The sequence below is a fragment of the Pezoporus occidentalis genome, unplaced genomic scaffold (genome assembly GCF_034315485.1).
Source record: "Pezoporus occidentalis ecotype Australia unplaced genomic scaffold, CSIRO_AGI_Poc_V1 ctg19, whole genome shotgun sequence".
In the NCBI taxonomy this organism is placed as follows: Eukaryota; Metazoa; Chordata; class Aves; order Psittaciformes; family Psittacidae; genus Pezoporus; species Pezoporus occidentalis.
In genome coordinates, this window is record NW_026913748.1 from 2,065,903 (window position 1) to 2,087,983 (window position 22,081).

At 42.0% G+C, this 22,081-nt stretch overlaps 1 protein-coding gene across 6 annotated transcripts in view; it reads left to right on the forward strand.

The window, feature by feature from the left end:
* Positions 1-5,361: 5,361 nt before the first annotated feature.
* The window catches only part of KIAA1549 (KIAA1549 ortholog), a 148,508-nt gene continuing 131,788 nt past the window's right edge, over positions 5,362-22,081 (forward strand). For all 6 annotated transcript variants that reach the window (XR_009964348.1, XM_062616385.1, XM_062616389.1 and 3 more), the window contains exon 1: positions 5,362-5,950. Coding sequence is in view for 5 of the 6 variants with exons in the window: in XM_062616385.1 (XP_062472369.1) it covers positions 5,830-5,950 (121 nt within the window). In the remaining variant the exon portion in view is untranslated. The remainder of the gene's footprint in view (positions 5,951-22,081) is intronic.

Sequence of the window (22,081 nt, forward strand, 5' to 3'; positions counted from 1 at the left end):
TAACACAGAGAAATAATCTAATTGCTGTTACAATCAATGCTATAGTAGCTTGGAATGCATTATTTTTAGTATGGCAAGCTAGCTAAGTATAGACAGAATTATTTTAAGTTGCTCAGGATATAATGGTGAAGGATAGTTTGATAGAGCAAAATATATCTCTGGTGCGATAATTTCTGAGTATGGTATGTTTATGTGTTATGAAATGATATTTTATAAACATAATGGGACAGTTAAGGTCAGGACTGGTTGCAGATACGAAGCAAAAAAAGGCCAATGGTTCAGAGAGCTGCATACTTCTCTACTGGAGGAACAGCACTAAGCTCATTTATCCTAACACGTTGTCTCAGAAGAGATGGAGACAAGAATTTGAGGTAAGAGGTTTTGGCAGGTGGTGAAGGTGAAGGGTTGCTCCTCAGAGGAGGCACTTAGTGTAACTGTTCTTAGGAAGAGGAGTATGAGGCTATATGACAGAGATATCTGTTGCAGGCCAAAGGCCAGAAGCCCAGACAGCCTGAGGTATTTGCAAACAGGTGACAATCCTTCCAGCAAAACAAAGATGCACTTGGGCAGTCTCTCCAGTGTCTTGATGAAATCTGTAGAAAATGTGGAAGGAAGCAACTCACTAGACAATTCTTTTTCTTAACAAAAGGCTATTTATCTGAGTTACCTCCATATATTTGTCTATTTTAGAAGCTCAGAATTGAACACACCACATATCTGCATCTCTTGCTTTTTTCCTTTTTACATAAGGACAATCTGGTATTCTTGGGGCCGTTCCTGATGCCAGTTCTCAGTATTGCATTTCACACAGTTACAACATGAGACTATACAGGACTGTCTTGTTAAGCTATGCAAGTACAAATATTTATTCCCTAATGAGATTTGTTATTTTTTTCCTCCACTTTTTAACCTAGAAAGCATAATTTCTAGTACCTTCCTTGTACTTTCTAGAACAAAGCTGATTTGCTTTGTTAGTCTTGCCTTTTGAAGTTGACTCTTTCCTAGTGCTAGCAGCTGTTGCTACTGTACTTCATCAGCTAGCAAACAGGAGCAGGGCAGAAGTAACCTAGACCACAAGTCTGGATCAAGTATGAGAATTCAGCAATATATTGGAAGCATACAGTAGGATTGGGCTGTATTGATCTGTAAATGGTTTGGGTCTTTTTTATGTCACATACCATGCAACTTTCCATAGCACATGGTTTTGCAGAGAGTAAAAGAAAAACTGTAATGTCTGCTCTCTTAGATGCAAGTGTTATTAAGAAAGCTAGATGTCTGAGAGCACTGGGAATAGCCTAATGAACCATCTGAAGGTCTTCACAAAGCCAAGCTAGAACACTGCCCTCAATGTTTTTTTTCAGTGGGTAGTTCAGCAGATTGGAAATATTCACAAAAATCTGTTTCGTCACAAATTTCAGCAACGGCAAAAGAGCAGGAGAAAAAACTGATGTTTTTTAACATAGATATTGTTCACTGAAGGAAAATACATCATTAGCATCTCTGGTCACTGAGTCCCAAACCAGTAATAACTGAAAGTTAAATTACTGCGCAGTTGTCTGGTCCCACTGGAAATAATGTTGATAGTCTCTGATTTGCTACAATGTCTCTGAACCAGAGTTTTGTTGTGCAGTGTTGAGAAACAGGTTTCTGGATTTAAGTATTATGCAATGAAAAGCAAGGTGAAAATTCCTTGCAGGTTGGTAAAAGGGTCTTATTCACACCTTCACTTCCAGCAAAACTCAGGTAACAAGAAGTGAACACTTCCATGAAAAGCCCTCTCAAGACACTCTCATTTCCATCACTGCAGCATGGGTGCATATAACCACTGCTGCGTTTGCAGCTTCCCAATGTCCCTCTGTGTGTTCATTTGTAAGGTTCCTACCAAAAACGTTGTTGTTTTTTTTTCCCCGTATGTTCTCCACAAAACCAACTCTCAGTTTCTAGGTGAAGCCTGTCATCATTGATTTAATCATACTTTGCACAGCCTTTGATTTTTTTGCATCCTCAGCCTTGCCCCAGTGATAAATCAGAGTAGCCGTCACTGCAGTGGAAAGCTCAGTAACGTCAAAAACTTCCTGGTGTATATGCAATGGGAAGTCATTCAGCAGTAAGTAAATAACCCTTGCAAGTCACACTGTTAGAAAAGATTATTTCTACTCTCTGCTTAAGCAAGATGCCTAATAGTCCTGCTCTATACCACCCAGGACCAGAGAAGAGTACCATAGGAAAGAGAATTTCTCACATTGTGACTCAGTTACTTCTTGTGATGAATGCATTTGTGAGCTGCAGAGTAAAACTTAGTTAAAATTATAGCTAGTTTCACTTTGTGAGCTTGCAAGTGACAATGTAGGTAACCCTGAACAACCAGTGTCCAGGATTTCCAGCGTGTATTAATGTCCTCGCAAAATTTGCCATATTTTTTCAGATTTCTGTTTTAGTAGAATCTGAAGTCTCCTACAGATCGTGGTGTGTGTGTGTGTGTGTAATATTGTTATTATAAATGTCATTCTTGGTGTAAGATACTTGTTAGAAGCATGTAAGGTATTGGGATTACTGAGATTTGGGAGGGGTATTTTGCTGTTCCAAAGGGAAAGAAAAAACACACCCTCCACTACAAATCCCATCATGTCATCCCTTCAGGGAGTATTTGAGTGAAACTTTTTCTGGTTATTCTCTAGCACCTTCCATCTGTGCATCAGCAATAGGTGAAAAGGACCAAAGAGAAGGAAGATGGTGAGGATGCACTGATCCAGCCTGAAGAAGTCCTAAGGAAAGCACAAAATGAAATACAGGCTTAGAAATGCTGGAAGCTGAAACCAAAAAAGAAAAAAGTCCTTTGTCACAATTCCAGCTGTACAGAAGAAAACAAGACTTTCTGGTAAATGAGAAGACAGCGAAGAAATAGCTGAAGGCTACATAAAGGAAAGTTGGAGAAAACCCCTGTAGTTGGTCCTAAAACCCTTGGAAGTCAGATACCACGGATATGGATAACTCCTGCCCTGGCTCATCCAGAAAAGTGGGTGAAGTACGTGTCAATCAGGTTGCCACGTATGATGAAGATTTTCAGGAAAAAGGGGCACAAAGAGGACTGCAAAAATGGTTAAATGAACTAATCAACAGTACGAAGATATTTAATGCAATTGCTAAGAAGAGTAGGAGCTACAACTGCAAAAGAATTACCCCAAAGGTAAGGCTCAAGTGAAAGAGGAGGCTAAGCACAACAGAGGATCATATGTGACTAGTGAAAATTCCCAGAAACACCTTCTGGGGAACAGCAGCATAACAGGTAGCCATCTCACAGCTCCTCTTTCAGTGCTGGTTGTTATTTAGCAACAGGAATTTAATTTGGAGGTGTCTGGAGAACATGTGAAATTGCAAAGGAATAGAGAATATATGATCGAATGTGACAGTTCTTAAATTACTCCAGGAAGCGGGGAAATAACATAAATACTCGTTTGGTCTCAACAGACACAGAAACTGGGGAACATGAACCCAAACACAAGATCAGAAGATTGTTTTAGTGAACTGAACGCTGGGAACTGGAGCAGGAAATCGTGTTAGCTGAGACAGTGAATGACTTAGCAGTTGCGGTGGATTTCATTATGGGTAACATCTCAGAAATGTGAGAGGAGTTGTCTCACACTTTAGTCTGGGAAGTTACCTTTGGATCTTGGTGGAACAAATTATCCACAAGCAATCTGAAATGTACTACAGGCAGTCTTATGAGCTCCGTTACTGGAGGCAGTGTAAGGACAAGGATACAGTGTGCTCTCTTTCATCAAAAGAGCTGATAGGCAGTGTCTGAAGTTATGTTTTGAAATTAAGTATTTCAAGGGTCATAACTGCCAAAACTCCCACCAAATCTGAAGCAGGGATGGAATCCTATTCACCTACTGAGTACTTCCGAGGTCTATCTTATTAAAAGGAAAACCACACCTGGCAAAGAGTATATAACTGCATGCTCCAACGCCAGGCACAGGTGCATGCCACTACTTACAATGAAGGCATATTGGAATGAAGTGGGGTTGTAAGCTTTTGGTGGCTATTGTTCAGCCTGCTCTGAAGATCTGCAAAAATGGCTGGGAAGGACAAGGGAAACTAAGAGAGATGGCAGCAAGGAAGTGCCTGACATGGCACGTATCCACAAATGGTGGATATATATTAAAAAAATAAGGCTAAAGAGTGCTCTTTTGAGCTGAGTTGTTTAAAGAGGACTGGCATCTACCAAATCTACTTTTTTTTTGTGTCCCACTGTGTCCTTCTTTTTGCAACATTTAACATCTTTGCATGCGATGTTGTGGTTTAGATTTTGAGTTTCATTTTAAGATACAGGTTGTAATCATCCACAAAGTTTCTGTGAAACATCTCTTCACTGCACACAATGAAAGCAAATTATATCGTACTGGCCGAGACTTTTACAATGAAAGTATAGGTCTTGTGCTGGAAGGTCTGAAGTACTCATCATGGTGATTGCCTTTGATACCTTGCCAAAGACAGGGTAACTCTGGACTTTCTGACCTGAAAATGTCTAACCTAAAACCAGACTGGTTTATTACACCCTCCCCTTACCCTCCATGCCTATGTTGAGCCACATCTTCAGCTGCTGTAGCTTGGCTGATTTCAGCAGTGCTTGCTTACATTGCGAAGGATCTACCCCATTGCGCTGCCTGCATGACACAACGTTGTGATGCGCATTGTTGTGTGATGTACAGCTAAAGCTTACGGGTATTGCTTCAGTCCTGTATGTCGGCAAAACAAACCCTTTGCTCCACACTTCTCTGGGTGTGAGGTGTACCTGTGTGACCCATGTTGTGCAGAGAACAGCACTGGGAAGGACCCTGATGTACTGTTACGTACTGTTAGCCTGTTGCACCGCGGGAGCAGCTGCAAACTAGGTGAGCGCAGCTCTGCTTTCCGATGGGACCTTTTCCCACCCCTCGGTGGCGGCCAGACTCTTGAGGCGAGCCGGGATATGGAGGAACCCTGTGGTGAAAGGAATCCCCGGTCTTTGCGCTCGCTCTCCCCTAGAGCGACACTAACGCTGCGAGGCTGTCCTGCCACGTAGCTATGCCCTCATCCCTGCGTCTTCTCCTTTTCCACGCGGACGTTCATTGTTGTTCCAACCCCCCGGCTCCGCTCGCAGGCAGGGCGAAGCGAGGGCCTGACGGCTGGCACCACCTCAGCCTCTCCGCGGGTCGCCCTCACAGGGGTGGCCGTTGGCTGACCCGGGCCGCGCAAGGGCCTTGGCCCCTCCCTTCCCTCCGCACAGCCACAGCCACAGCCCCCGCCCAGCGGCGGAGAGGGGAGGGGAGGGGAGGGGAGGGGCGGGCGCGCCCCCGCGCAGACGCGGACGGCGGGGCGGGGGCGCGCAGGTGGCGGGCGGTCTCGCTGCGCTCGCCGCCGCGGGACGGCCTCAGCCGGGGTTAGCGAGGGAGGGAGCGAGTGAGCGTTGGGCGGCAGGGACGGAGCTGCCGCCGCTTCCCACGTGAGGGGCCGTAGCTGCCAGCCCGGGCGAGCCTCGGTTCTCCGGGGCTCCCCTCCACCTCCCTGTCCGGGGGCCGAGCCGCTCACGGGCCCTGCTGTCCCTCACCCGTCCCGCGGCTGCGGGGAGGCAGCTAGCGCCGTGCCGCTGCCCCCGTGAATACTGCTCTCGGGGTGGGCGTGGGGAGGGAGGGGTACGGCGGCCTCCCGTCCCCGCGTGTCCCAGCCCCGCCGGCGGTGGATGCGCCCGGGAGGAGCCGCCGAGCCCGCCCAGCCCTTTCATCCCGCGGGGGGGACCCGGGGCGCCGCGATGACTTGACGCCGGGCCGCGGCGTGCCGTGCCGTGCCATGGAGGGGATGACACGCTTCGTGGTGGCCTCAGCGGCCGCGGCGAGGTGGCGGCCGGCGCTGCCCGCCCTGTTGCCGCTGCTGCTCGCCGTGCCGGCGCTGCGGGGCTCGCCCGCCGCAGGTAAGGGAACAAAGAGGGCCTGCCGGGCCGCGGCAGGTGTGCCGGGGTGGAAGGGGGTGGTTGAGGTCCGCCGTCCCCGCATGCCGGTGTCTGTTGTCGGGGGTCGGCAGCGCCGCTAACAATGCGGCGGTGCCGCGGGCGGGCGGGGGCCGCTCGTGTGCGCGGCGCTGCTGGGGAGCTCCGCCAGAAAACGCGGGCATTGTTCGTGGCCGGGGCGGGGAGGGGGGGGCTCGGACGCGGAACCCGTTATGTGCACCGAAGAAGAGCAGCAGTGGGGGTGGCTGGTGGCATTCCTCTACCACATCTCCCGGGGACCCCGTGTTCCCGGCGTGTGGGGTGCCCTGTGCGAGCCGGCGGTGCCCGGAGCGGGGTACCCAGCGCCTGCGGCGTTTGGGGGTGCCTGGAGCGTTTGAGGGTGCCAAGTCTCAGGCGGTGGTGGCACCTGCGGGGTGCAGGGCAGCCGGGTTCGCTTTCGCCTTTCAAGTTGTGAAGAAGCATCAGAGCCCGTAGAAAGGCAGAGTGCTGCTTTCTGAGCACTGCTGTGGTGTGACTGACGTGTGTGTGGAGAGAACTGTTGGGGCTTCAGAGGGTGTGTGTGTGTGTGTGTGTGTGTGCTTAGTACATACTTTAAAGCAGCCAGAAATCAGTGACCCCTTTTCCCTTCTTTTCTCTAGTGGCTTTAGACATCAAAATTAGTCTGTAGTTAAGCAGGCAGTTTAATCACAAAGATGTCTCCTTTGGTTCTGCCCCCATAGTACTTCTTGGTTCGTCTCTAATACTTATAAAAAAGAAAATGCAAGAACTGCCATTTCATAGAAAGAGATGATTTTGCTGTGACTCTAGGTTTTCTTTTTGATAGATAACAGGTATAAAGTAATACATTTTTATCAGAGTCAATAAATCGTTGATAAGTGGAAAGCGGTGATAGGAACCTGCATTAACCAGTTTCATGAAGTGGACCAGCTAGTGTTGGCTCTTTTACTTAAACAAGTGGCGATTATTGTTGGGTGCTTGAGAAGCCTTGGTGTTACAAAACATGCTTATCTTATTAAAAATACTTTGTTTCTACTTCAGAAAGTAGCTTGCGTTTTTGGTGGCGACTGATTAGCTTTTCAGGGAATTTAGGCTCTGCTCCCTTCTTAGCAAGAGTTGTTCCATTTCTAGCCTATGTGACAGTCAGTAATTTCTAGTAAGCTTCAGAGATTCTTTTTCTTAAATAGAACATGCTTTGCATACAAATAGGAGAAGGCAAGGTGATAAGTTCATAAGTTGGAGACTTGTTCAAGCGTTTTTGCCTCTGAGTTTAATAGAATGGCTGGGTTTCTCTTTCTAGGTTTTCATAGGAAGTCAGTGAAGGCCTTTGTTTAATTGTTTGTCTCATATTTAGTAGTTCTTAATTAAACATTGTGGTGGATTTCTGTCAGCTTTCGTGTGACTGTTGTGCTTTCTTGTATAACTTAAGAGCAGCAATAGAAATATTATGTAACCCTTCCAGTGTTTGTTCTGCTGGAAGAGAGCACCCGGAGACAGCAGATCTTGCCCAAAGCAATGCTTTCTTGCTCAGTCTAGTGCAGGAGCCTTCAAGCTGTTTTGATTTGCGAGTCCTATAGCTTTCGCTTTCCATTGGGCATGTGAACTTTTGCATACTAAGAGCACACTTGCTCTTCAGAGGATGCTTTTGATAGACGTCTCGGAAATGGTTCATTGATTGTAGAGATTTAAAGACTGCAGGTTGCAGAAAACAAGAATATTTTGTTCCTTTTAGGTTAAGGTGAAATGCTTTATTAAAACGCATGACAGGATTCCAGTTTCTCATGTCTTGGGCCTATAGTGTTTAAAAAATTAGGATGCAGCCTTTATTCTTTTAGCCATGAAATGTTTTTATGATGGTTTGTAAGATGTGTGCTAGTCATAAGCAGTAGGCTTGGACAATATTCCCTTAATTGCCCCACAAATTTACAACTCCCTGAGTATTTCTGTTGGGTGCAGTTTGTTTGCTTTCCTTGGCATTTGGTCTTGACTTGTGTAGGAAGAGCAAGAACAAGCTCCTACGACTTTGAGTTATGCAGAAGTCATCAAGTAAGAGCAGAATTGCTGTTAGAGCCACTTGCTTGCAGTTGAAATAGCAAAGTGAATGTCAGTATTTAAGAAAATCAACTTGGGTTTTCGAATGCCTGATCCAGCTCCCACTGAAGTCACAAGTTGCTGAATCAGGGCTTCAGTTTCCACAGTTAAGCAGATGCTGAATTCTGAGTATGTGGATAGGTTGCTGATGTGCCAAAGGTAGGTATATATTTGAGCACCTCTAAACTGGGGCTTTGGTCAGGCTCTGTGAATGTCTTATTGCTCAGCCCAGGCTGTGGTTTTGCTTTTGTTCCATTGCACAATCTGTGCAATTCCCTCACTGACAATCAGGAGGATTTATCTTGTCTCGCTGCATGTTTTTTCTAGGGAGTGTGGAGAGCTGTGAGCTGGACTTGGAAAAGTCTGCAGTGGGTCTCCTCAGAGACTCAGGGACTAAAGACAACTCGTGGAGGTCAAGCAGGGAATCAGATGTATCTGCCTTATGGGACAGTTGCAGGATATTGTTTATTCAACTTAATTGCATGAATGTGTTGCAGACACTTGAGTTGGCATCGTGTCTCTTGTGGCCAGTTCAGCTTGTCAAGCTTGCTTCCAGTTCATTTTCACAGAAGACCCATATGGTTGGAGGATTCCCTTGAAGGCTGCTTTCTGTGCTGTGCTTGCTTTATTTGTCAGCCTCGTGTCTGCAAGCTAGACTTGTAGTCTTGCCAGAGGAAATGTGTTCTTTGTTTACATGTTCTTTCAAGAAGTTAGAATGCTAAACAAGCTAGTGGACAGTGCAGCTTTTTGTTCAGTTTTGCCTGTTTTGTGAGTGACATGTGTTTTCTGTGAAGTAAGGTCTTTGATTTCTCAGGCAAGGCTGTGACTGGAAGTATAGCATGCCTTTAACAAAGTAGGGTTTAAGAATTTTGACTTGCCTTGGAAACAGATTTCAGGCACTGGACACATTAAAGAGCAGTGATTCTTGCTGCAGCACATATCTTTTCCAAGAGGTATGGTGAGATGATGCTTGTGTTAAATGGCAGATTCTGACAACACAGTTCTTACTTTTCAATTCATAGTGTGTGTGTGGGAGGGTTGCTTGGGAGAGGAGTGAAGCAGAGTAGACTTCTTAATACAGTTTCACTTCAACTGTGGGAGACATGGCTTTCCTTCATTAGAAAGTAAATCTGTTTATGGTTGATGTCCTAGACTACCGTGAGTCTCCAGCCTTGCCCATTGTGGTGTACAGTATGAATTGCAGTAATTGCGTAAGAGTTATTATGGATGATGTCCTTTACTACTGGTGTCTCTCCAGCCTGGTCCATTGTGGCTTACAGTATGAGTAACACTGATTGTGCAAGAGTTATTAAACAGAGTGTGTTGTGGGAACCTATGTCCTTATGTATATGTAAAGAGCCATAAGGAAATAGTGTCTTAGAACCCCAAAGTTAAGTCAAATGGTAGCATTAAATGAACAATGCAGACTTAATTTCTTTTGTGACTCATGTACAAGCACTACATTTTCACGGAGTCCTTGTCAGTATGGCCAGTTTTGCACTCAGGAGTTACTTGATGCGATCCCTTTAAAAGTCATATATTTCTGTGCTTTTCTTTAGGGGTTGCTAAACTCACATGAGCTCAGTAACAGGTTTGATTGACACTCCCTGTATGTGCTGTATTTTCAGCTGTTGATGTTACTGGAGGCAGCTGTTTTGGAAGACTACGGGAAAACTCTTTCATAAGAGCAGTGGATTAGTGGTGTCTTTTTCCTAATGCATGAGATAGGGAAGAGAGAGAACTGATCATCAGTGCTTACATCGCTGATTACATCAATGTAATTAATGGCAGGTAAAATGAACAGGGTAGACACTGGAAATGGTAGACTGAGCTGATTGTGCTAGCTGTCATTAAAGCTGCAATATGTTCTAAAATGCTTGTAAGGTATATTATTGCTTTGCAGTGGCATTGAGAACAAACTTTACTATTTCATCTGAAATTTTATGATGTGTACATTTTGCTGTGGGCTGAAGCTTTTTGGTTTTGCTTTGTGAAATGTCAGTTGAAAGAGTTCAGCTACTTCTGGTGTTAAGGCAAGAGGAAAACAATGGTTCCTGCTTTGAGTTCTGCCAGCTTCTTTTCTGAACAACTTTAATACCCGTATGCTTTAGAGCATGCAGTTAAACTTTGGCAGATTGTGCCTGCTCTGAAGGGGATGTTTTCTCCACTGCTGCTTTGAAAAGGATTATTTTTTTCAAAAGCTTGTAGCAACCGAATTTAGGCACATAATGTGATAGAGATGGTGCTTTTTTCTTTTTTTTTGTCTGCTAAAACTTTGATGTAGCCTATTGTCATGGAACCTTACCTACCTATTGATACTGACCAGGTACTAAATATGCTTCCCGTAGCCCAAAGTGATATGTGAAAGATTTGACTTCCCTGTGAAAGTCTGTCTAAACTGCTCCAGAAGTGGGACTGGGTTGAGCTTTAGGACTGAGAACTAGCACCTGTCTACCTTGTTCCTAAAGGTGTGTCTGTGCTATGTAACAGAGTGCTTTACTTTCTTTAGGGAAACTTGGGCATCTGCCTTGTGGTGTGGTGGTGTTGATTGCATTAGGCCCAAGAGAGAAATCAGAAAAGGCTTTTAAAAAGACCCAGAATGGGACTCAGATTTTAGTTAAGCAGCAGGCGTAAGGGAAGGCTCTATGGATCTTTTCCAGTCACTGTTCTGCTCATTGACGAGATGCATGCAGAAACCTGGAAGTTGTAGGAGTAGGAGGGGGTGAGACACACAAATTACAAGAGGGTTTATGAGAAGGAGACTGGAAATTGCAGGGCACAAGGGCTAGGAGGCGAGACATTAGGTCAGGGAAATAGATCTGTGGATGAAGGAAACTGCAATGCAGAAATAAACCTTGAAGAAATAAGCAGTGCTGCCTGGTAAGAGTTAAGCGCGCTGGGAAACATAGATGGACTTGGTTTGAAAAAGGAAAATAAACCTCCAAAAAAGGGTGCTGAAAGAAGGAATCAGAAGCAGGGAAGATAAGGGACTGTGACCAGACTTGAAGAGATGTAGCTAAAAGCATGAAGCTTGGAATTTAGGGAAGGGGAAGCATGGGCATGTTGTTCTGGGACACTTTCTCCAGAATTCTGCACAGAGCCTGGAGCTTCGTAGTGTTGGCCCTTTTCTCCTCTCAGCCGGGAGCATGATAATCTCCTGCTTCTCCGTGAACATTGCATGAATATGCGTGTTTCAGCTTTGTGACAGCAGTGTTTTTCAGAGTTTGTTTTAAAAACTGGAAGATTTCCTCCACAGAAATTGTAGCAGCATATGAAGACTGCAAAGGCAAAAATTGGCAAGTTGAAAATACTGACATTATAATAAGCTGTACAATTTTAAACTACTTCTGTACCAGAACTTATAGGCACAGCTATACACACATGATCACATAGTGTATACCCATATAGATAATATTTATAGGTGTATAGGCACCTGCATATAAATATCTGTACATACACGTACCCCACACATAGATCCTCACTGTGTTCAGTGTGCAAAACTGATCCTGCTCTGGGGAGGAATGGGTGTTGGATAGCAAATGAAGTTATCTATAGGACTCTTGCTCCTTTTGTAGCAGATGTTCGAAGGTGTGAAATGAATGAGGTGAGGGACAGGGAAGTTTGAATAAAGGTTTCACTGTTAATGTAATTAAATGCTGTCCTAGACAATTGAATTATGTTGCTCTTGCAGAGTTTCAGTGATGTGAGCAAGTTCCTTAAACCAAGCTTCCCACAGGTGGTCACTAGCTGTGTGTTCCTCATTTACTGGACTTGAGGCCTCTGGGATCTGTATTGCAGAAATGCTGAGTGCTTGCAGCTGCCAGAGAAGTCAAGGGGAGCTGTTCCTGAATAGATCTTGTGTCTGTAACTCTAAATACTCATTAATATTTCAAATTAGGCACTCAGAATTTGACCTTGTTTCTTAGTTTTACTGTTTGTAAGATGTAATTTCTTAGATGTAATTCCTTATTTCCAAAATGGCACGGAATGTTCAGATTTAGTAACAGAGAGCAGAAGAGTTCATCAGAAAGCCAGAGACTTTTGTCTTTAGAATGATAAAGATCCAGTGTATGATAAAACAGTGTACTGAACTTGAATCCACAGAAATGTAAGAAGTAAACTATTTGTAAGCAATGAGTAACAGCTGGTAGTGTAACAGTACACACCATATTAAGACTATTCTATTGAGAGTTAAGTAGCCTTAGAGATGGAAAGGCATAGTATGCTGTGTCAAGGTGTAGTAGGATTTTTTTGTTTTGCTTTTTAAACTAAATTATCATAAAAAGAACTCTTGTAGTTGGTTATGTTTGTTGCTCACTTTCAATTCTAGCAGTTCCAGCAGTTTCAGCCTATATTCCCTACTTGCTTGTTCTTCACACACAAATCGTTTTCTAGTCCTTTTAGTCTTCTTCCATTCTCCCCTCTGATTTAAACAGGCTGCTTTTCTATGAATCAATTCCCTGTATAGAATTTTGAATTGGCTTTAGTTATCTGGTCAAGGCAGTGTATCTGGTCTTGTGGCTTGAAGTAGATGGAAGAGGCTAAAATTCAATAGCAAGTGAGAGGGGGAGAGGGGGGAAGAGAGAGGAATGCTGGAAACATAGTAAAACAAGGGCTTGAAAATCTAAATGCTTTTCAGCGCATGATAGTATACTGAAGAGGCTGAAAACCTGCACAGTGATTAGGATGGGGAATAGCTAATGCTGAATAGAGGGACCTTGTGTTTATCATGGATCACGGAAAGAAAGTCAGCAGCATCTTACGGGTTATGGTCTTTGGCATATCCTGTGTAATAACTTGTTCATTCTCTTCAGCGGTGGAAGAGCTCCAGCTGGAATGCTGTGTCTACTGTGGGACCTTGTCCTTCAAGGAAGAGAAAGGCTACTGGAGACAGTTCACATCACAGAAGTATTGATGTTGCCAAATCTGGAACAACCCCCCCCCCCACAGTCCCAAAGCCTGGCAGGTGTACAGGACTTTATTCAGACATACAACAGATAAATACAAAGAAGTGTAATAAACTGTTGTTTATGTCAAGTAGGAAAGCAAGTAAAAGACTTGAATTGCAGTGAACAGGGCAAGTTTTCTAATTGCTGATCTTTATAATGCTGGGATAATGAAGACCTGAAAGATGTACATGGTTTGAGGCAGTAATTAAAAAAAAAAAAAGAGTTGAAAGAATAGCTTGTATAATGATCTAACAGAAGTGGATTGCAACAGTGATTCACAGTGTGAGAAAGGATGGAGTAGATGACCTCCTGAAATATTTTTCAATTCTGTATTTGTGAGATTCTATAAAAAATGTAATTTATGTGCAGACTACAACATTGGGGCCCGTATCTGTTCATTATTGAAAACTTTGGTATGCTCTTCAGGTGGAGAAACAATCTGTGATTGTATAGTTAAGTACTCTATCATAATGTTTATGCAGAGAAAAGCTGAATTAGGATTTCATATGATACTTCCTAACTTCTGAATGATTGATTTTAGGCTTAACAGTTTTGTAAAGTTTCAAAGAATATTTTATAATCCTTGCTATATTGACTTTATCCTTAGTAATAAGGGGCAGGAGGAGCACACTAATTTTTGAAGTTGTGCAAATTCAGTTTCTTAAGTATTTTATAATACTGCATAGATTATCACTGAGAGGACAGGCACATATAAATGGTGAGGATGTGTCTGTCTGTCTGTCTTATCTTTATTCATTAACTGAATCATTAGCGTTTGCATTTCCAGCTAGTGGGATGGAAAGAGAGGAAGCGTTAATGGTCAAAACACTTCATTGATATAACTATGTATAATTGGGCAAGCTGGGAACTTGTTTTTCTTGGCACAGAATTTAGGATTTATCCTTGCCCTTAGCAAAGGGAGAGATGGTGGAAAGAAGTGGCCCTAAGTGACGCAAGATAATTGTGAAACTAAGCATTAAATAGCCCAAGACCATACCTTTTAATTGCATGTGTTGTATGTACTCATGGCTTCTGCATCGCATGGACAGGGGTCTGTGTTGAAGGGAGAAAGCAAAGCTTCTGTTCCTCAGTATCTGAGAGGCTGTCAGTGCATGCCCCACCAGGTGACTGGGAAGTGACTGAGTTTCCTGACTGGAGTGGAAACTGCAGGGAGAGCAGCACAGATGTCCTGGCCAGAGCCGTGTGCTTGCTGCTTAGGTGTGCTCAGTTCTCAGCTCTGCAGCAAGTGTGTCCTGACAAACCTTTTCTGGACAGTTAAGATAATAGGCAGCTGTCTTTGTGCCCTTTATCTGAAATTGGTTAGTATGGCAGGGTGAGAGAGGATCTTTGATAAGTAGGATACTGAAATAAGAAACAGCAAAGATAATGCTAGGGGCCGGGGTTACTTCAGGAGTATTTGAAATTGGGAATATGGATTTAGGGTATTGATGGTGGAAGGCTTAGTTGTGAAGTGTTGTGGTAAGAAGCGGGCTGCTTGATATTGGTAAGTTGGAGGTTTTCATGGCTTCCTTGTATGTTGACTAGAGCATCCTCACTTTAGAGCTTGCCCTATGGCTGTGCAGAAGAAACTGAGGCGCTTCCATGAGGCATTTTCTAAAAGACTAAGTGGCCTCAGGTTTGGTAGAGAAAACTTGGTACTTGCTAAGATATATTTGAGAACTGCAAGTACACCTGAAAATAAATGGTCACATAGGACAGGTAGGCAATACAGGTGAGGATGTTTTTTCTTAAATAGTATTTGATAGAATTTACAGATTTTGTTTTCAGCCAATTTTTTCTTAATTCACACCATATTGGACAGAATTTCCAATTGAGTGTTCATACTGAATAAGAAAAATTAAACTGGTGTGATTTCAGTGAGGATTCTCTGTTTGTTTGCTCCCAAGCCAGTAGTGCGTGGAACTAGTTTGTGGATATAAAGTGCAAGTAAAAATTCTGTCCTAATTTAAAGGCAATTGTTTGATACTGGAGGGTGGTGCAGGGAGTGTTTATTCTCCTTCTAGTTGGGTGTGAACTTGATTAGATGTTAAGCCTGTCTCACCTTTTCTTGTGGCCCGTAATTCTGTTGTAAATAAATTCCCCATTGTGTATGCAGCTTCCAGTGAGCAGTGCTCAACCACAGTGCCACAATGATTTAGTTCAACATTATTTGGAGACAAAGCTTTATGTACCAGACCCCTCTGGGCTAATACTGCTTTACTTTGTGAATAGAAGAAAGATGATTGTTCATCAGCTATGCTGAGTTCTGATTAGGTAACTTCTCGAATGGATATCTGTATTTAAAACTGCAGCTACTGCTGAATTGGAGCTAACGTGGGTGATATGTTGGGACAGAAATTGCATGTCCCAGAACGAAATCCTGATCTAGAGCGAAAGTCTGGCTTGAAGATGTTTTCAATTAGAAGCTGTCAGTGACCTTACTTCCTGTCCTTATGCTGAAAGATGAAACAGATTTGGGCTTCCAGCCATTGACATTCAATTTTCAGAAGATGTAATCTGTTCCACTCAGAAAGAACAAAAAAGAAAGAAAGAAGGTTTTCCTTTATGTTTCCAGAGAGTGTGGGCTTTTTATAGTAACTTGGTAAGAAAAAATACATAAATGCTTATCAATAAAGTAATCAGTGTTTTGTCAAGAAATATTATATCAAGTATTAGTAAGAGCAAGGAATTATCAAGGAAATAATTTGTGTTAGTCAGTTCCTTTTGTTAGTTTCCATGAGTAGTTACTTTGATACTTCTACTGCAGCCATGTTCTCAAAACCATAAAAGTTGTCAGAAGGGTTAGGATAGCTGAGGAATGTGAAATGAATGTAAATCCATTTTGCCTCACTTTAAATTGACTGGATTCCAAGCAGACAGTGTCCCTTGAAAGTATAATCTTCTTAAAATCCTGGGAGCATTAGAAAGAAAACCGAACATAGTTTCTGTACTAGACTATTAATTCTTATGATTCTTAGTATGTACTGCTGCTATTTGCTGTGTGTAAAGTTTGTTGAGGTCAGGTGAAGACAGTTCTAGAAGTCTTGAGGGTTTTTTTTTCCCCCAGATTTACTGTAATAAACATTCAAGTTAGTTGCTTTTATGTATTTTTTTGAGTGAGCCAAAGCCATCATTAAAACATTCTACTGATATGTGAGATTGTACTGACAGTTTGGAATAGCTGTGTTATTTTATATTTGGAAATATAAAATAACTGTGTTATTTTATATTTGGAAATTCTGTTCTTGAAGAACAGAATGCAACTGTATGTTTTATTGTTTATTCAGTACAGGCATCCATGACATTTAAGTAAGATACTTCAGAAGTGCAGGTCAGTTCTTTCCCTCATTCCTAAATAATATGAACCGTGAAGGTCTCATCTAGAACTTGTTCTCTATAAATCATAGAAGAGTTAGGGTTGAAAAGGACCTGAAGATCGAATTACAACCCCCCCACCATGATGTTAGATCACATTTACAGACTTATAATTTCTAGATACTTGTAAAAGCAGAAAACCAGATAATTTTTACATCTTCCAAATGCAGGTGAAAGAGTTAATATGCTTTGTGAAGAAAAGTATTTTGATTTGAGTGAATGCTTCAAGCTCCTACTTCTGCTTCTCATACATCAGAGGTTACATTTCTGATGAATTAGTGGACTTGGGTTTTATGAAAACATACTTTACAATATGGAGTGAAAGCAATAAATTAATTAAAATCATAGACATTGTGATTCTTCTGTATGTCTAAGATCAATCCTTGAGGATGGAATTATTCAGAAGAAGACAGGTGAAAAGCACAGGTGCATGGTAAATATAGTTTGTCATAGGCAGTCAAAGCAACCGCCCTAACAGCAAGTGTTTGTGGAGCATGCATGTAGGCTGAGGCATGTAGTACTGGTATGTGCTTGTAGTGCATTAATGTGTGTGCTTTGGTTCGGTTCCCCCCTCCCTTCAGTTTTGAGAGAAAACTAAATGTGATTGTTTTTCATGTTTGAAGAGTGCATAAAGAAGACTGTGCAGGTTTGACTGTATGGACTGAAGTTCTGTTGTGCTCAGCTTTGGAGCTACAATATACAGTAATTTAATACCAGTTTACTCTGGTAATTCTACACCACCTCCCTGAAGTGTTTCTTTTATTCTAATGTAAAGGAACATAAGTACAGTCTGTCAGCCAGAAAGCAGTAGAATAGGGAGCTATGGGAAGTTTACAAAATGGGGAACCCAAATGATCAAAGCTCTCATTAGACTAGCTATCTTTATAACCTGTGGCATTTTTATTGTGTTAACTTTTGTATAGTTATCTTACCTGGAAACTTTGTAAGGTCATAAGCTTGTTGATGCTTCCTGAATTGTTGCTGCAGTGTAAGAGAAATAGCATTACTGCATCCTTTCTAACTTCTGAGACTGGATTCCTTGCGGCTTCAAGTATGTTGAAGGTAAAACTATTGAGTTTCATCCTGTTTCTGCAGGTTGAAAGAATTCAGAGCTTTTAAATTGCAGCTCTGTAAGCTAGGTGGAAAATACTGAAATGGCAGTTTTGTTTGAAACCTGTATATTTAAAAATAATGTTTGGGGGTTTTCTTTTGCTGATTTGCTTTCATAAAAGAATATCCACGGTAAGTAAATCAAAGCCATTGTGATACGTTATTAAAAATAAAGGCCTTATATGTCTCATAAATAAACTGTTCGTAGTCTTTTGGGGAAACAGGTTTGTTTTTTCTCAATGTATAGTTTTGTGGTTTTTTTTTGGGGGGTGTGTTTTGTTTTTTTTTTTTATTTGAGAAGTTGAAAAGAGCATAGTAAGTGTAATTTTAATTTTTTTTTATTAAGCACTTGTGTTCATGCAGAAATTGTTCAGTGATTGTGTAGTTGTGTTAGAGTATCATGACTTGTGGTGATGTAGTCTCTGACAGTCACATCAATAGCCTGTTTTCCATCCAGAAAAAAGCCTTGCAGACTTATTCATAGCATTCTCTGTTAGAGTTTATGCTCTATTGATTGAAGCAATCAAATTCTGTTTTAAACAAGTAAATCCACCAGTTTTTCTTTTGTTTTTACACATTACAGTGATACCAGGAAATAAAGGGTTAACATTGTGCCTGCTTGCTTAAGCAGTCGCTGTGCTTGGTGAAGCAGAATTGTAAGAGTTACAGCTGCTAGGCAGAATTGTAATAGATAAGATTCATAACTTAACGTTTAAGACATTGTTGTTTAAATGGTATCTTTCGAAAGAAAAGGAACAAAAGATAGAGTAACAAAATTTGCAAACTTGACAAGTTTCTGCTTTAAGATACATAAAACCGGCTTGTACTGAACCTGAGGTCTGGATAAGAGCCGAAACCCTATTGAGTCTGCGTGAAAGCAAGAGGTTACTCGTGGTGATGAAGAGGAACTACAAGCATTCATCCTCACGACCCCCTAACGACCACCACCAGGAGGCACTGCGCAGGCGCACCAATGGGACAAATGCCGGAAAACTAATTATAATACTAGATGGGAATAGGTTTTGCACATGTATTAGGCGTGATGCAATCTCATGTTTGGGTAATCATTATATGTAATATAAACGAACTGAGTGGCGAAGGGGGACGCACATGTTTTTGGAGGAGCAACCCCCATGCGCCTCAGCACTGAATAAAGCATACCTACTTTACAACTCTAACGAATTGTGGAGTCAGTCCGTGTATCAACAGCAGTTGTTATGTATATTGAATCAGAAAAGACACAATAATAGTCAAAGGTAGTCTTTTGAGTTCAGTCTTGTTTCATATCAATGTTTTGTGTTGTTTGTCTGGAATGTTGAGTTACCATAATATATACACCTCTTCAAATAGAGGCACAAGACCAAGAGGTTTCACTTCACAAATATGATAGCATGGTTTCTTTTATCCAATATAGTAAATTTCAAATAATTTTCTTCCTCTTTTTTTTACCTCTTGGAAGAAAATCCTTTTATGAGATTCCCTCATCCCTCATCCCTCCCCCCCCCCCCCGACAAATTTTATCAGCATTTTCTTCTGTGCTTTCCCAGTGCTCCTCTTATTTTCTTCTGTAGAACCTATATTCTGCCCTCTTTGCTGTGTCTCTGCCTTAGAGTGAAAGTTGCAGTGAGTTCCATCTTACCTCCTGTTGAAAACCGGGAAAAAAGTGACCCAATTCCAGCTTTTGTTGGCTTTGCATTCTTTATACGTACAAGCTCTTAAGGAGAAAAGTAAAACTTGTTAGGCATGGGTGGGGTTTTCTCTTGTTGGGGAAGACTTGGAAAAATGGGAGGAGAAACAAAGCAGGAGTGCAGTCTCTTGCCAGGTGTGAATGATTTTTCCCTCTTACGAAGCTGTGACTCCGTTATTCTGTGCAAGGGAAAAATCCAATTTAAGATGTTTCTGTTACTTCTCTCCTAGCTTGTCATTTTGACTTTTGGGGTTGTTATATGGGCTGTATTTTTAACAAGTACTTTATTGGGACGTTTTTGCTGTTTTGGTTTTGTTTTGTGTTTTCTCCTTTAAATGGAATAGTTCTTGAAACCCTAACTTGGAGCACAGTCATGCAAACAATAGGATTGGCACCTCTGGAGCACAGAAATGAGTATCTGGGGACATAAGGGAGTGGCAAGAACCTTTCAAAACACAGCTGCCACTGACAGAATGGCACCACAGCTCTATTTTACTCTGAAATGGGTTTGTTAAGGAGCAACTGGATTAAAATTTGCTTGATCTTAAATAGCCTCTGCTATTGAGAAACCTTTATTTTAACAGCAAGTTCTTTCTCATTTGATCTCCATTACTTCTGGTAATTTTTATATGACTGTTGCTCTTTCTGGAAGTTTTATCACTGAAAGAAAATAGGATCTTTGTATTTTTAAGTAGATCAACTCGGAGTACATAGTCAAATCTTTTTCTCAGAGGGAGTATTCATATGAGTGATTGAATTGAAATGTCTCCTTGGTCCTCAGTAGTATTATACTTTTTATAGAAAGTTTAAGCTCCATAATTTGTCTAGATCAAGAATTTTCACTCTTATAACTGACATGTTAAAAGAACAATTTAGTAGGTGCCTACATCCTTCTTTACAGTTGATAACTTCTGCTTTAGGACTCACTTCAGCACTTGCCCTAGCATCAAAAGTATTTACTGTTCAGTCCCCATGTGAGCACTTCAGTTCCTTTCTTCACACAGTTTCTGCATATGCTCTCCCTGTGAAGCCTTACTAGCCCCAAAGCTTTGCCAGCACGTTAGGCTTCCTTCCATCTGCTTGCTTCCCTGTGCAACAGCCACTGCTCTTCCTTTGTGGTCCCAGAGGACTAGCCGGGGTACTAGTTAAACAAATGCTGCTGTTGCATTTTTGGTGCTCTTCTATTTCTGTATGCTATATCAAATAGAAAACCACCTGGTAGTTACACCTGTATTACCGCAAGTGCAAATCAGGCCCTTACTTTAAATTTATTCCAGTCTAACAAGCCGTGTTTGTTTGTAGGGCAGCAAGTGCATCCTTGGGCAGTCTGAGGTTAATGCACAAATACATGTTTAGAAGTGTCCGAGGTTTTCACTTTGAAAGATAGGCTGTCCAGGACCATGTGAAAAGCAAAAAAATCTGGGGAGTTTAAATTTAGGTGGCCCAATATGAGATGGAAAATGCCTAGCACCTGACTGAAATCAGGTTGTAAAGTATCTATGATACATCGTGCCGTCTACCTACTGAGTTCCTGCTTTAGATGTTTTCTGTATTATGTGAGGGTGAGCAAGGTCCCAACTAATAGGCTTCAGCATTAAGTAGCTATTGGGAATAGTTATTGTCTTGCCTGATGGAGTGTTAGCAAGTGAGAGACAGAATTTGAAAACAGTGTCATGGAGACAAAATACTTTGTAGTGAGTGCACTCAGCAATTCCAGTAGACTTTTGCAAAGTTTTGTGAGTGTGAACTTGCGCGTGGCTGCTGCTGATGGCAGCTTTACTGACAGCAGAAGAGCTAAGTTAGTGCTTTTGGGTTCCATTGGCTTAATGGTTTGCCTTCCAGAGCAGGAGGGGCAGCAGCGATGTTGACAAGCAACGTGGTACGTGTCAGTTCTCAGCCCCTTCTGAGGAGAAAGTGGGCATAGGCTATCTAATGCGCTGTACAGTAGAAAATGCAGGAGTCTTCCTGAATGTTGAGGCATTGTGGAGGACTGGGAGCAGAAAAGAATACTGAAATATTGTGGAGAAAAATATAAGCAAACATGTTTCTTATTATGGAGTAAATGGCTATGTTTTTATTTTTGTCTTGGTCTTTTTAAAGCCAAGTGATACTCAACTGAGTATTTCTTTGTCTGTTGGCTTAATGATGTAACAGTGTCTTGGGGAGAGGAAACCTCACCAGGGAGAAACTAATAAAAGTGAGTCATTGAGGCTGTGCATGTTGTAGGTCACTTTAGGGAGACTCTGTTTTTCCAATCTTGTATAGAACTGGAAGTGTTACCCTTGTGGGTTTTTTAATTATGATTAAAGTATCACATGGCTATGAAGCATTAAAAATTCTAAAGCATCTCTGGGACTGAATTAAAAAGTCAGTGTTGCAGTTCTCAGTGGTACTTTAAATGGAGGATGACTTTTTTTGCCAGAATAGGCTTTCATTGAAAAACAGACGTGCTGAAATCTCCCTGCATAATGGTGTAAAAGCTGTAGACCTTTTGCTGTTTTGTGTAGTTAACTTCAATAATAAAATATTGCACTGCCATTAAGAACTAATGTAGGAACATTTTCCAGAAGTATGTATTTCAACATAAAATGTTAGTTGTATTTTGCTTCACACTGATAGTTATCATGGGTTCTGTAATTATTTGAGAATCGATAACAGGTGTGTTTTTCTGGCTATCCTGTCTAGCGGTATAATGGTCTTTGAGATTCTCGGAGAAATGTGAAGATCTGTCATGATCCTGGCTGTAACAGACTTAGGCTCTAATTAGGGTTGGTTTATGTAAACTGGTTTGGGAACTGACAAGTTCTCCGTTTCCTAATCCTTTGCGGCCGGGGAGGGGGGTGGGGGTGGGGGTGGTGGAAAGGCGGAGAATCCAACCCAAGAGGC